Below are 15670 nucleotides of genomic sequence, written 5' to 3'. Positions count from 1 at the left end.
GACACCTGGCTGTTCAAACCAAGACAAAGGTGAATGTGCTCCAAACACCCCCTGCCCCAATCCTAATCCCTTCCTGTCCTGCAATATCCTTCAGGGTGAGCCCAGACAATTCCTGGCAGACACCACTGAGGCTGCCAGCATTCCTCTCTATAAAATAATATAAAATTTCCTTGGATATCCTTCCTTTACACTCCCCACCATCTCCCGGTGTGGATCATACTTTGCACATTCACAGCAGCTGCCACTGAGCCTCCTAAAAATGCCACTTTCCTGCCTTTGCCTCTTTCAGAACCATGGAATGTCCACAAATAATTTTATTTTCCCCCTCACTGCACTTATGTAAACATCTAACAGATCCATCACTCCCTTCCTGTCCCAAATAACACAGAGGATTTTGTGGCAGGCATCAAAATTTGCTGACACCCCTGCTGTCACAGCTCTTTTTGAAGCCCTGCTCAGCACCACAAGGATCATCACCAAACCAGAATTAACCTTTCTTCCTTCCATTATGATAATTTTCATCGATTTTTAGTTTACATCTCCTGGTCAGTTTTTTTGGTTTTTTTTTTTTTTTTGCAATTAAAAACAAAACAAAACACCAGCAACCAACCAAATAACCCCACTGCAAAGTTCTTTCTCCATTTCAAGTGCTCTGAGTGATTAAATAAATAAATAAACCTTACAAGAGCCAATTTTTCCACTACATAAATAATTTGCAGGCTCTTTTGTAGATGTAAATAAGACATTTCTGCTTGTTCTCCAATCCTCAGCTGGAGGCTTTAAGGAGAGGCTGCTGATTTTTCCTGGCTCCTCAGTGACTTCAGACTCCTCCTTCCTAAAAAAGTCTTCTGACATCGTGCCTTGGAGCTTAAATTCATTTTGGAGTTCTTTCTAAAGCCTCCAGCTCTGCCTGGGTGTTTTTATATCAGAAGGGAAGAGTTTCTGGGTTGTTTCCCCGTCTACACTCCAGATTGGTTTCAAAGAAATCATTTCTCTTTCCCATAATGTTTTTTTTCTTTTCTTTTTTAACACAAAATCTTGTGCAATTCAACAAACCCACGATGCCTTCTGCAGGTGTCTTGTTCTTAAGGGTCTAAAGATCCATCAAATAGATTTGCTCCACAAAACCCACAACAGTCATCTTCACTTCCCTCCTACAGCCTCCTCTCAAAAATATCTCAGCTTATCAGCTCTCCTGGGGCTCAATTTCTACATTTTAAGTTATTTGTGCCAAATAAACACAGCTCCAGCCTTGGCAGCTGCACTGTCTGTCTGTTTGGTGCTTTTCTTTCTCTCCAAAGCAAGATCATTCCAAGACTGGACAACTGAGAAGCAGCAGCCAGTGAGGAATTTTGCTTTGGAATTTGGGTTTTTTGCTTTACCTCCTTTTCTGTTAATTTTATTAATTGATGCTCAGCCTGCACCTCTGGATTTTTAATCACAGTGGGAATTTTTAATCACAGTGGGAATTTTTAATCACAGTGGGAAGGGACTCATCCAGTCCAAACGCCCTAAAATCCCACCCTGTGCATCCCTGAGAGTGTTGTCCAAACGTTTTTGGGAACGTGCCCATTCCCTGGGGAGCCTTTTCAGTACCCACCACCCTCTGGGGAAAGAAAAATTTCCTAAAATCCAACCTAAACCTCCTGACACAGCTGCATTCCATTAAATAAAAGGAAAAATTCCACTCCATTCCCACTCCTTGGTCCCCAGACAGAATTCCTGCCTACACCCTCCAGTTCCTACAGCACAGGGGTTTTGTCCCTGGACGTGGCCCCCTCTTACTCTGAATTTTTCTCTCCCTAGACAGAGGAATTCTTTAAATAAAGGCATGTTCCCCCACCTCCTACAACAAGTCTGTCTTCCGTGCCTGGTCTGCAAGCAGCTTTGCAGATTCCCACTGACATTTGTCATCTCACCACCTTTGCATAATGCACTCTATCACTTGGCTTTCTCCATCACAAGGGAATCCATCCACCTCGTTTTTATTTAACTTTTAAGGTTTATTTAGTGTCTCCTGTTCATTCAGTGGCTTCATCTTTAATTTTTATGTCATTTTGTTCCTCCTCCTTGCAATATGGTGTTGTTTGCAAGCGATTTGCTCACTGATGGGGACAGGTAGATGGCAAATATTTACTTTACCACCCAGGACAAATATTTGACATCTATCACCACCCAGCTTTCAGATGGATAAGAAAATGGTCCCTCTTGAATTATCATGACAACAAGATGCAGCCACATAATACCCCTTCATCTGCCTCTGACTGAAGAGCCATCACGGATTTCAGACATTTCCATTTGTAAAGATAAAACTGCAGAAAGTGTTTTCTTTGTCACTGTCCTACTACCTTTAAGATCTCTTATTTAAGTTATATTTGCAGAAAGGGCCTATTATTCATTCTTGCTCTCTTAAAAGAAACAAAACAAAACAAAACAAAAAAAAAAACCACCACTTGTTCTCTCTGAAAAATAATCAGTAGAAAATCTCCTTTACACTGTGCCCTGAAGCTGCTGGGTCACTGAGCTGTCTTGGATTTTATTAGCAAGAAGGTGTCTCCTGCCTTCTCTAATTGCTCCCTACTCTCTGCAGCAGCTTCTCTGCAGAAAGTTCCACTTGAATCCAATTCTCTCAACCCAGGGCAGGGTTTGAAACTGAGGATTTCAGAAGTGCCTGAAACACGAACGTCACGGGAGCTGAGCAACCTCTGGACTCAAAAACTCTTTTTTTTTTGGGAAGCTCTTGAGTTTGGAGAACAGGAGGAGGAAAAAAAACCCAACACAACCAAAACCCCAAAACTTTTCTACTTTTCCCACATTGTTCTTCCTCTGATGACAGGTTGAGGGTTGGACAAGGTGATATGGATGATTCTGTGATTTAATTGGAGCTGTAAATCAACCTGTAAATCTGTTTAGGTTTGGGATTTCTCTGGAATCTGTTCAGCAGGTCAGCAATGGAGTTTCAAAGGTCTTGATGAGGATAATGCAGGAAGACAGAACACTCCAGTTCATAGAGAAATTAGGTACCCTGTCTATAAAAAAAAAAAGTCAATTCCCCGTTTTCAGTGCAGGGCAGGGCTGGAAGCAAGGAGAAAATGCTGTTATCCATCCCCACATGGAAACAGAACAACTCTGACACAGGTGCCTGGCTCCTGCAGTACACCCAAGCCCTCCACTTCTGGAGAAATGACATTTTTAATCCCCAGTGTGACAGATTTTGTTATAAGTAAATAATGAACTGTTATCCCCAGATCCCCCTGTCTGCAGGTTGACAAACAGCAGAATACAAATGACAACTTTATTTCCTTATCCTCCTGGTCCAGAAGTGCCAGAGATACTCAATAAAACACACTTGATATTGCATAAAACACACTCTGAACCTTGGGAGATGCAGGCTGGGCTATTTCCCAGTAAAGATAAGAAAATGAGCTGCCACCACCTTCTGGAAAAGGCTGCACTTGTGCTTATTTATTATAAAATATTTGTAATAATCACAGAATACCCTGAGTGGGATGGGACCCACCAGGATCATGCAGTCCAACTCTGGCCCTGCTGACACACCTTAAAATCTCTAAAATTTTAGGGATTTTATAAAATTCAAATTATATAAAATTCAAATTACATAAAATATAGAATTAAAGAAAAGATTATTTTTATTATTAAAATATTGCCTTTCTCCTGCAGGGTGCTGGGCAGCCTGGCCAGGAGCTAGCAGAGCCCTCAGGCACCACTTCCAGCCTGGGAAGGGTCTCTCCATCAGCCCATCCCATTAATTGCTCCTCTGGATCAGGGCCAGAGCTCCCCACCCCATAGATCAAACCTCCCTGAAAACCCTGCAAATTCAGGAAAACCCAGCTCAAACATCAGATAGGAACAGGTGATTTCTAAACTCTTGGCTCAATCCTAGAAATAGAACATTTTGCAAGAATCTGTTCCAATTCTGATAGATTATGGCATGTGGATTATTCACCTCTCCCAACAACTCACAACCTGCAGGGCAATATTGGAAATAAATCTCTCTCCACCTCAAAATACTCTTTTTCCCTGAAGTCCCCACAAGACTGACCTGACAGTGACTATATTGAATTTTTTGCTCTCAACAAACAGTTTGGAGAACCCCAAATTGGAATATGAAATTTAATTCATAACATAAAAGTTTTTTAAACTTAAATGGAAAAGCTTTTCCTGCTGGCTGGAAGCAAAGCCAACCAAAGAGACAGGGATGCCCCAAGTGGCCTTAATAAAATGACAACTCCCCTAACAAGAGTATACAACCTCCTCCAATCAGGCTGCAGAAGAGATTTTAAACAATCTTCTCAATCTTAGGAAGCTCAAACCCTTCTCTGAGTAAATTACTTCCAGTTCCTCACAACTGTGCTCAGCAGAGGAAATCATCCCCAACACACACAAACAATAGGAAGTATTGCAGACAATAATGCAGCAGAAAGGAAGGAGCAGAGCAGGAAATTCAGGGAAGATGGGAATTTGGGGAGTGAGGAAAACACACCAGGCAAGCAATGAAGAGCTCCTGAACATCCAGTCCAAAATAACCCAGCCTGTTCCATCAACCAGATCACAGGAGAACAAGGACCTGAGAAGATATTACAGCACCTGAGATCCAAAAGAAAACAAGATTTAAATCCAAGATGTTTTCAATCTGTGCAGGAAAGCAGCAGCATTGAGTTGTACAAATTGCATTTAAAATTGATGTGAGTATTTACAGAGCACAACCTCACCCTCCAGAAACACAGCAACATGGAGAGGGAAATCACTAAAATATGAACAGATTATCCCTGCAAAAGTGATCCTAAATCTATTAACTCTGCCCAGCCTCTGTCCTAGCTCAGCCTTCTCAAGGCATCAGTCCAAGGATGGGATGGTTCAGAGGCTGAGGGAGAAGCCAGCAGGAGTTTGGGTGAGTGCAGAGGCCACACCTGGAGCATCCAGCACAAGGGACAGCCTGGAGCAGAGAAAGCTCAAAATTTACAGCTGTGTGCCAAAATCACCCATTGTATGATTCTGTAAAAATTCAGATACAAAATGAGGCAGATAAAGCTAAAAATCAATGTTTTCAACCCAAAGTCTCCTTTAAAACAATCACAACTACCCAGGGCCGCTCTAAAGGAAAAAGTCAACTCTGCTTAAGAGAAACTCTAATTTGGCCCCAACTTCTTTGGTCCAAAGGGATGGTCAGGCTCCCAGCAATTAATGAGCCATTTTCAGGATTGCAAAAATAAGCTGAGGCTCAGCAAAATACGTGTTGGAAACGATTTCAGATTCATTAAAGTGCACTGGGCTCTGTTGTGCCGTGCCAGCACATCTCTGCAGTGCAGTCTCCCAGGCAGCCTCGCTGGCCTCCCCTGCAAACCCAAATTAAGCAGGTGCAGAAATGCCAGCATCATCAGCATCTTCCCAAGGTGCTGGGCCTGGGCTTATTTTGACACAGCCAGGCTGTTTAGCAAGGCAAAAAGCCCTGCAAATACAAATCAATTACAGCCCAAAAAAAGATCAATTTTTCCCCTACAATGGAAAAGCCATTGCTTTTTTTTTCAGTTCCTTAATGCCACATTAGCACAACATCCCCAAAATCCCCAAACATGGCAGTGTGAAGTTTAAAAAGGACCAACAACCCCTGCAACCACATTTTCACTGGGCAGCTCTTTCAATATCACGCAGAGCCTTTTCAAGCAGACACCCAAAAAAACTCCAAAAGTTTCATTTCTCTGCTGACAAAGGTATTTTAAATACTCTCCACACCCTCAAGAATTTTGCCTTTCCAATATCTCAGCCAGGACTACAATGGAAAGAGAAAGACTTTTGGAAAGAGAAAGACTTTTTCAGGAATTCATGGACACTGGATGACAGGGAAGGTGGAGGTGTGGAAGAGCTCCCTGTCTGTTCCTCAAATAGAAAAGAAAAAATCTGAATTACTGAGTTCCTCCTAAATTTAACTGTATTGCCCTGCCCTGGATGTATTTGCTCACTGTGCTGCTCCTGTTTGCCAGCATCTACTCCTTGAGCAGACACTGAGTTACAATTTTGAGGGGGCTGTAGCTTGGAAATGTCAAAGGGATTCACATTCCTTCTACAGCACCTTTCAAAATAAAGCCAAAAGCCCTCAGGATCATGAATACAGCACAAAATTATGCATCCAAAAGAACAATTCCCTGCCAGATCACACAATAATCCTACACAGGCCGTGAGGAAATATCACAGGAGGCTGTTTTTAGACCATCAATTAATCTGTGAACCCTCAACTTGATCTTTAAGGAAATGGGTAATTTTATAGCTCACAGCAAAACGAAATGGAAGAATGTTTAAGCAAACCTTCAGTTTGAACTCCTGGCCTTAAGAAAGCACTCCCAGAAAATGCCAAGGCTGGCACCTCCCAGGGGGCTGAGCAGCAGACGAGGAGTGACCCACCCAATAAAGACTCCTGGAAAGGCAGGGCACATTTTGGTGACCTTGGGGATAAATCTCATAAAATCTCAGTCTCCTCTGCACCTGCAGAATCCCTTCAGTCCCTGTTTGATGTTGGGATTTTCATCCCAGTGAACTTTGCAGCCAGTGTCAAAGGGTGTTTGGGTGGACTGTGAGCGCCCAGAATCCAGAATGTTGGAGCACAGAGCACACTGCAGGCTGGCAGTGCAGAAATTCAGATTAACATCTGGCTGGCTCTCAGAAAACACAGCTAAGAGACAAAGCAAAGGGAGCAGAGGCAGAACAGCAGATATGAGGCACGAGTAACAAAGAACATCGCTCAAACTCAGTCTCTGAAGAATATTAAACCAAAGAACATTATGCTGAAAGAATCATTGCTAAGGAAAGCGAGATTTGGGAATACCAGGATCAAATTCTAACCTGCTTTAAACAACCTGCAGCCTCAGAGAATTCAAGGAATCACACAGGTTGCCATTAAGGGAAGGCTGACTGTACAAATTCCTGCAAATCACATCCTCTGATCTGCATAAACCCAGATGCACTAAGGTGCCTGTTGCACAAAGATCAGAAAAACACTGAATGGGCCGGGAAGGAACCTTAAAGATAATCCACTTCCAACCCCCTCACCCTTCCAAACAGCTCCAAAAGACTAAGATTTGAAAATGACAAATTCATAATTAACAGAAGGAGAGTCACAGTTCTGCTCCAGGCAAAGCATTAACGAGTTGCTGCTGTGACAGCCCAGTCCTGAAGCACACACAAAGGCAGGGATGCAATTCTCTCCCCTTCAATCCCACTCCCCACTAAAAAGCTGGATCAGGATGCTCAAATTTTGCTTGCAGTGTCATGTTTTCCAGGGCTTTGGCTTCTTTGAAGAACCAAAACCTCACCATGCACTGGAAGTTACTTTCACAGTAATTTTCACAAATGTGCCATCCTCTGGAATCCTTGGGGGTTTTCCCACTGTTCCTCTGAGTGTGACAACAAAAGTAAAGATTTCCTGAGAAATACTTTCAAATCTCTACTTTCTAAATGCCCAAGCAGTCCTGGTGAGCACTGAAGAACAGCAAGGCAGGCAGGACACTGAAAAATCGGTGTGGGCTTGGTAGAGATGAACACTCACAAATCCACACTCCAAAACTGGTCCCACTAAAAAGAAAGTGTCCTGTGGAAGAGCTGCAATCCCCTTGCAATGCAGGATCTGATTCTGAGTTTGGTTCTATTTATTTTGTAACTGTTGTAGGCTTTTAGGTGAAGATATTGAATGGTTGGAAAGGTTTATATAATATATTTTATTAAAGTTTTTATGTTTATGTGTTAATAAAAGAAAATTAATTGTTGTTTTGTTTTGGAGAGTCATATGCTTTGTATTTTGAACATTAGTTAATAAATTGTTTAATGTGAGGGAAATGGTATGAGATTGTTTGTTTAGTTAATACCTTAGTTGATTTAATTGTTTGAAGGTTGTTTTTGAAGTAGTTTGAGGTAGAATGAAGGTTGTTGTAATTTCTTTTTTAAGTTTAAAAGTTATTATTATAGTTAGGTTTATATTGATAGTTAGGTTTATACTGATTGATGAACTTTTTTTTTATGATTGTCGTTTTTTATTATTTTTATGTAACAGGAATGAACCAAAGTTTAAAAGTTATTATTATAGTTAGGTTTATATTGATTGATGAACTTTTTTCTTTATGATTGTGGTTTTTTATTATTTTTATGTAACAGCAATGAACCTGCATCACTTTTCCTGAGGGACCACAAAGCTTTGGGAACGTTCTCCACCACAGCTGTCACATCCACAGAAATCTCTGGGAACATCTTCATTTTTTCCACCTTAGCACCACGATGGGCTCTGAGGGAAAGTCACCCTCGTGAATTAAAGCAAATCATCAGGAGAGGAACAATTCAGAGGCACCATCATTTATCACTCTGGCAGGAAAAGGGGCTGGAAAATGCAGTTTTTCTACGAGGGCACCACCCTGATTAAGCAGCGAGGGAACGAGCACCAAATCACTGTAATAAAGTGAGATCATCCCTTTACTGTGTCCCAGATAATTCTGTGTTGGTCCAGTGTCCTTTGGCAGTAAAACCAGACAGATTCTGGATTTTACACTTAAGGGAAAGCTCTGATTTATTTATTTACTGACCTGCTGGGAGGTGTAACTAATTTGGATTATTCTCCTTGTCACGAGGCAGCAAATTCCAACTGTTTAAGCCCAGGAGAGAAAATTAATGACACAATTAACCTCTGTGCAATTGGAGTGCATCAGACAAGAGTTTTCATCTCAGGTGTTGCACAGGGCCACGGGTCAGCCCTTGGAAAAGCAGATCCAGCCCATCCATCCAACCTCCTGCTCCAAGCCTTTTCCAAAGGAGCTTCAACACAGGAGAATTGGTCAGAAAAACAGCTCTACTGTCCATTAATAAAAGGAAAAAAATACACCAAATGTTATTTTTCTTGGAGGTTTACCTTCCTTTAAAATCATGTTATTATAATACAAAATTAGATCTGGGATTTTCCAAAGAATCCAAAGTAATTAGTTGTCCAATTCCCACTAGATTGCCAAGGGAGTTAGATCCTAAATGCCTTTGGCTCTTTTGGAAAACCTCATCCATCACAGAAATTCATAGGGTGGCTCACCAGAAACTGCAGAAAAGCAAAGTCTGAGTTAACACATGGAGAATTATTTTTATAGCACTTTCCAGAGCCCCTCAGTCAATGCTGCACTGGGAATAGTGGGCACCACCACCACATTTTCCACTGGAAAATAACATTTCACCCACAGAAACTGTGGCAAGAAGTGATCAGGGACATTCCAGGGTTCTGGAACACTAAAAATAAAGGGCAAAGCTCCTCTCAATAAAAGCACTGGGCTCACAGAGTGGAGCACACAGGGATTTTTTCCTTCTCTCCTGGTGCTGCTCTTTAAGATTTTGGGGTTTTTTTCCAAGCCAATGCAAAGCAGAGGGAGGGCAGCTTTTCTGACTGGAAAATCTGGATTAACAATGCACCAATGTTGTTTTTTAACCAGATTGCAGCTCCCAGCTTCACCCAGGGCACACCCACAGCCAGAATTCTTCGGTCTCTACCAGTAAATGAAGACCCCAAAGACCTTTCCAAGGCATTTAATTACATTCAGCGTGCCAGGTTTATTCTGACTCTGTTTTCTTTTTTGTACTATTGCATTTGTATTTTTCATTTTCCTAGTAAAGAACTGTTATTCCTGCTCCCATATCTTTGCCTGAGAGCCCCTTAATTTCAAAATTATAATAATTCAGAGAGAAGTAGTTTGCATTTTCCATTTCAAGGAAGGCTCCTGCCTTCCTCAGCAGACACCTGGCTTTCCAAACCAAGACACAGCATGAAGTTTGTCATTTCCCTTAAATCACACAGGCTTGGAGCTCTGCAGCCTCTCTCAGCCCTGGGAACACCAGTGAATCATCAGCCACTTGCTGCTGCCTTGTACAGACACATTTACATGAGTTATTTGGAAGCAGAAACTACATCCTTTGGGAGCTGAGTGGCTAAAAGTTGGTACAGCAAATATGGCTGAAGCCACAAAATGAATTTAAAGTAATGAAGAAAGAGTTTTGAGGCTGATTATGTGCTGAAATATTTTCTCAGTGCCCTCAAGAATCACAGTCCCACTCAAGTCTTTATTTTCCGTTCTTTATTATCAATGTTTTATCTGCTGAAACCCTTGTATACCTAGAAACCAAATGATCTGTTTCTCAAAATCCACTGAGAGATGTATGCAAAATTCCTAAATAAAACCACATGAAAAGGCAGCTGGGCAGCACAACCATTAAAAAAAGTACCAAATAAAATATAAAACCCTGCAGATACAGGATGGATGGGGCTTGGAGCACCCTCATCTAGGGAAAGGTGTCCCTGCCCATGGCACAGGGTTGGAATCAGAAGATCTGGAAGATCTTTTCCAAGCCAAACCATTTTATGATTCTGGAAGGATTTTGCTTGATGCAATTCTGTAGCAGAGACTTCCTATATGGAAAGAAGCAGCAAGAGCTAGAAAACCTCAGGAAAAAATAAGATGCCACCCTAAGGTTTTGCAAACATCACACATGATGCAGACAGGACAGAACACAGAACACACATGATGCACACAGGAGCAGAAAAGGCTTTTAAGCAAAACAATTTCCAAACATTTTCCTTGGAGATCAGCTCCTCTCTCCCATCAGCAGGAATTTGTCTGCATGGATCCCCCTCAGCTCTGCTGTCACAGTGGGAATCCTGCAGGGAGGACACGAGGAGTTTTTGACCTTTTTCCTTTCACAGTGGTTTGATGGAGCTGGGAAGGGAACTGATACTTCAGGTTTTAGGATTTGTAGTTTTCAGATTCTGTGTGTGGGTCTGGGCTTCATATTATGGGATGGTGAGCTCTGTGCACAGAGCAGGGAGACAAAACAATTCCTGCTCCAGCTGGGCACCAAGGACAAATGATCCAAATCTCAGCCCAGGAGCACAAACCCCGTGGGCTGCAGAGAGAAAAACAAGCAGGATGGGAGTGCAGGGGCTGAGCTGGAATTGGACACTGAACTGCAATGTGCACATGGAGCAGAGCTGATCCCAGGGAGAGACCCCGGGAGCGCTCGTGCATTTTGGGACCATTTGGGTTCATCTTGGGGGCAGCCCTGGCTGGGCTCTTGTGCTGCCCCAGGTGGATCCATGGAGGAGATCCTTTCAATCCATCCCTGCTTTATTCTGGAACTCTGCCCAGCCTCTGCTCTAGCTCAGCCTTCACAAGGCATCAGAACAAGTCGTTGCCTTTAAAGGCACTCACACAGGGACAGAGTATGAGCTCAGCACATCAAAAGAGAGGTTTATAGTCCTATAAAACATGTCTACAAATGCTGATGAACTCCTTGTAGCACCTCCTAATTCCAGCTGACAGCAGGGATGAAGTACAACAGATACTGACAGAAAACAGAGGGGAAAAAAAATCCACATCAGAGCTGACAAAACTGTTCAAAAAAGGTTAAAATAAAAGATAGGGTGCAAATCTGCAGCAGAATTTCCATTTCTTCCAGATCATCCCAATGTTTATCATCTCCAAGAAAGTGAAGGTTAACAAGCCCTGTACAAGCTGGGAATTCTGCATCCTTTATTTCCAAAACTCACATTCCTGTTAGGATCACAGAGTCACATCAGGTGTGATGGTCACTTCACACCTCTCTTAGTCCTTGTCAGAGAATCTTCCAGCATGAGAAAGAAATCTTCCAAGTGGCATCACTGGGGAAAAAAAAGCTGGAAAATCTCCGAGTTCTCAAGTTGTATCAATTAAAAAGAATTTAATGATGGCCCAGGGTTCACAAGGCACAGGTTTTGTGCCAACTGCCAAATAGCAAAGTAGGGAATGTGTCATTCCCTATCCTGCATTCCCAACCTTTTCCTCTCAGCCTAACACCCAGCAGAGCTGACTTTGACTTTCACAACTCCACCAAACAGCTTTTTGAAATTATTTCTCTCTCTAAGAATTTGGGCACCTTTTTCAGCACCTTCAGCAGAGTTGAAGTTGCTTTTAACTCACATGGATTGAATTACGTGAATATTTAGGCATAAATTCCAAAACCCATTTAAAACTATGATAAAACTAAATGTGATGAACAATTAAAAGGAAAATCCACCTTAAATGAAGTTCAGAGCAGCTTGATACTTTACAGCATGGAAAAAAGATGAAGAATTTTTTTCCTTGCTCATAAACCTGCAAATATTTCATTAAAGGAGTTACTATTTTTTAAAATCTCCCCAAAGCCCTTTGACCTCCTTTGCAATGAGCTGCACAAGTGACTGTGCATTGTTCAAACAAATAATTTTTATTCTGGACTTGATTCCTTTGAACTTCAGCATAAATGTTGGTGTTTATGAAATGCATTGGATCAACACCTCCAGGATAAAAAGTGGCTAACAAAATATAAAATCAAATATGGCACAGCTTGGTCAACAAGGGCCATCCCTGGGAAAGAAAAGAATCCAGTGTCTGCAGCCAGCTCAGCTCTGGAGCTCGTCCAGGTACCTGTAACCACGTAATTCAGTTAATTTTGAACACAGTTCAGCCAGGATCATCCTGTCAAAGAGAAAACACATCAATCTGGGGCATTTCTACTTCATATTCTTTGTTTTTAAAAGGCCAGGATGCCTTTTCCTGTGCCCTTCCAGTGATTCCATGAAACATCTCTGCACTTCCTGACACTTTTTTTCACCTTTACCAAGGCCATTTCCATCACCCCCAATTCCAAGTGCATCTTCTTAAGAGCTTAACAAAAGTACCAATTTATTTGCTGTTTGGCATTGCAAAAAGACCTGAATTTTTTAGGTAAATTGCAGCAAATCTATAAAACATTTTAATGGAGATGGGAGGCAGGACATTACAAACCTTCTTCGTAAGGCCAAGATTTAAAGAAATACCTTCCTGCAAAATCAGCTTGTCCTTTTCTAGATCCAGAAAGGTGAAACTCTTCCTGGGCCATAAACTTCCCCAGAAATTCTCATGTTCTTAGCAGCACATATTTGCAGAAAACACTGTAACACCCTGGATTTACTCCTGCATGTGCTGAGCTCATGTCAAATAACAGGGGGGAGGGAAAAGCATCAAGTGACCTACTCTAATTATTTAAATTCCCTTTTTAAATATCACCATTCTGAGGAGTGCAATTCTCCCTCCTCACTGTCTCCTGCTAGAGACCAAGTGAAGCTGTGTTTGTTTTTTAAAGCTGCAGACAAATCCCTTTTTTGACCAACGTTCTCTCAAGGAGATGAGCATTAATGAGCCAAACCAGCCAGGACACAAGGGCAGCAGTTCCACACACTCCAGACCATTTAAAAAGAACCACAAAGATTGTCAGGCCCATTATTTGGACCACAAAGCCATTAAATACCAGTGGAGCCACTTTGTGAAAAATAACTGCTCCGGGTTCAAAACATCACCTGGTGAACTTCCCAAAGGCAGCAGCAATTTCAGATATTGCTCTGGCATTCCAGCCAGGATTTATGGCACATTAACAGCTCTCATGCAAAGAGCTGATTTGACTTTCTGAGTACCAACTGTGTCACAAACAGCTTTTAAATGCAAAGGTTCAGACCTGTGCTGAGCCACCCAGCAAAAACCACTTGGGTTTTACATGAGCAGCTCCACGGAGCAGCTTCAGCTGATAGAAAAACCCTTCCCCTGCCAGGAAAAAACCTTTTCCCTTCCCTTTTCCACGGTTCCTTCCCTCCCTCGCCTGTTCCCGTGCCAGCCCTGCCACAGTTCAGGGACCTGAGCGAGCAGAAGAAGCAGCCAGCAGCAAACCTTGGCCAATTCAGCTCCTTCAAATCACATTCCTGACAGGAGAATCCTGCCAGAGCAAGGAGAACATCCTGGGCTGGGGAGAAGGAAGCAGTGGGGTGGGAGCACAGCTGGCTGAGGCTGGGATGGAGCTGAAACCTCTCCACACCTTTCCCACTGAGTAACTGAGGCTGCTGTGATGCCTCAGGTTGTAGCTTTTCTATTTTTCACATTCTGTGCTGCTTTAGTATGTGGGGCTGGGCTTCATATTATGGGATGGTGAGCTCTGTGCACAGAGCAGGGAGACAAAACAATTCCTGCTCCAGCTGGGCACCAAGGACAAATTGTCACATTCATATTTTCTGAAAAACCCCTTTGCCAGGATATCTTCTCCTGGGAAGCTGAGAAGCCTCAGAGAAAAAGGAAAACAATATTATCTCATTTACTTCTCCTGTGTTTTGCTGCTTTGGAGTGTGGTTGGAGATTGTTTATCCAACATGTGAATTAATTTAAGTTAATGACCTATCACAGTCAGGCTGTGACCGGACTCTGGAAGGAGTCACAAGTTTTCATTATCATTCTTTGTAGCCTTTTGTCTGTATTCTTTCTATGTTCTGGGAGGAGATCCTTTCAATCCATCCCTGCTTTATTCTGGAACTCTGCCCAGCCTCTGTCCTAGGCCAGCCTTGAGAAGCTGAACTGCACAGACATTCCCCTGCTGACCTGCGTGCCCAAGGGGACCAGGATTTTATGCCATTAATTCCCTTAAAAACCAGACAGGGACTCAGGTTCCTGCAGCAGAGCCCTGAAATTCATCTCCAAGTGCTCTCCCAGGACTCCTGGCCAAGTGTGACCCAGCAAATGCAATTTAAATGCAGCTTTTCTGCAAGATCACTGCCCAGCACCAGGCCCAGATGTGAGGCACAAAATTATCCCATTTCCCTGCTCCCTCCCTCAAATGCCATTCCCTTGGATAAGGAAGGACATGGGGATGGTGGAGCATCCTGAAGAGAGGTTTCTCAAGGCTCAGTGTCTGCTGTCCCCAGCTCTGCAGTAGCACAACAGGAGTGTGTGGGCAGAGAGGAGGCTTCAGTTCCTCCCTCCCCAGTTTCCTTATGGTTTCAGCAATGTTTGGGCTGCTAAATGACACGAATTTTGGAAAACACAGGAAAGCATTAGACAGAAAAAAAACCCCAAAAAAGGAACATATTAGTTGTCAGTCTAATATGTTCTTCTCAGCAGACAGCCCACCAGAGAACCTGCTAAAGATTTATGTCCCAGAGAAAATACGTGTGATTTTCCCTTTCTTCTGTGGGAGGGAGAAAGACATAGACCCCTAAAAATTTAGAATCACCAACTACAAATTCATCACTAAGAAAGGAGAGAAGATTTCTTGCTTGGAGGCAAACAGCTCCAGCCTGAGCTGTTAACTGGTCATGTCACCAACAGGACAAGTCACTGGTGGCTTCTCCTGCAGCAGGGTCCTGCACCATTCCCTGTGTCCTGTCCATCCCTTGTCCCCAGTCCCTCTGCAGCTCTCCTGGAGCCCCTCCAGGCCCTGGAATGTGATGGAAGCTCTCCCTGGAGCCTTCTTCTCTTCAGGTGAACATTCCTAGCTGCCCAGCCTGGCTCCAGAGCAGAGGGGCTCATTCCAGCAGTCCTGCAGGATCCAGCACAGACACTGAAGTGTCCCAGAAACCTCAGCATTGCCTCACTCTTTATCCTGACACAAGCACTGACATCAGGACATGGCTCCCAGCTCTCTCCAGAACACAGCCAAGGCCCTGATCCTGCATTCATGAGGCTGCTCAGGAGGATGTTCCACCCACTCCTGCACTGAAGAGCTCAATCAGCTCCACACAAAATGCCAAACTTTAAGTTGAAATCTAAACAAATTTCCCCCCTTCTCCCATGGATGGAACAACATGATCAAGGGCTATGCTGGC

General features: G+C 43.0%; 1 protein-coding gene across 1 annotated transcript in view; it reads right to left on the bottom strand.

Annotated features, from left to right (window-relative positions):
* Positions 1–10242: 10242 nt before the first annotated feature.
* The window catches only part of LOC121340593 (exocyst complex component 4-like), a gene marked incomplete at its 3' end in the record, with an annotated part of 62273 nt that continues 56845 nt past the window's right edge, over positions 10243–15670 (bottom strand). Inside the window, exon 8 of the mRNA XM_041413453.1 lies at positions 10243–10441. Coding sequence (XP_041269387.1) covers positions 10243–10441 — 199 coding nt within the window. The remainder of the gene's footprint in view (positions 10442–15670) is intronic.

Source organism: Onychostruthus taczanowskii, unplaced genomic scaffold, assembly GCF_017590055.1.
Source record: "Onychostruthus taczanowskii isolate IOZ18803 unplaced genomic scaffold, ASM1759005v1 scaffold41, whole genome shotgun sequence".
Lineage (NCBI taxonomy): Eukaryota > Metazoa > Chordata > Aves > Passeriformes > Passeridae > Onychostruthus > Onychostruthus taczanowskii.
Note: the sequence above shows the minus strand (reverse complement) of the source record. Positions and strands in the feature narration are given on the sequence as shown.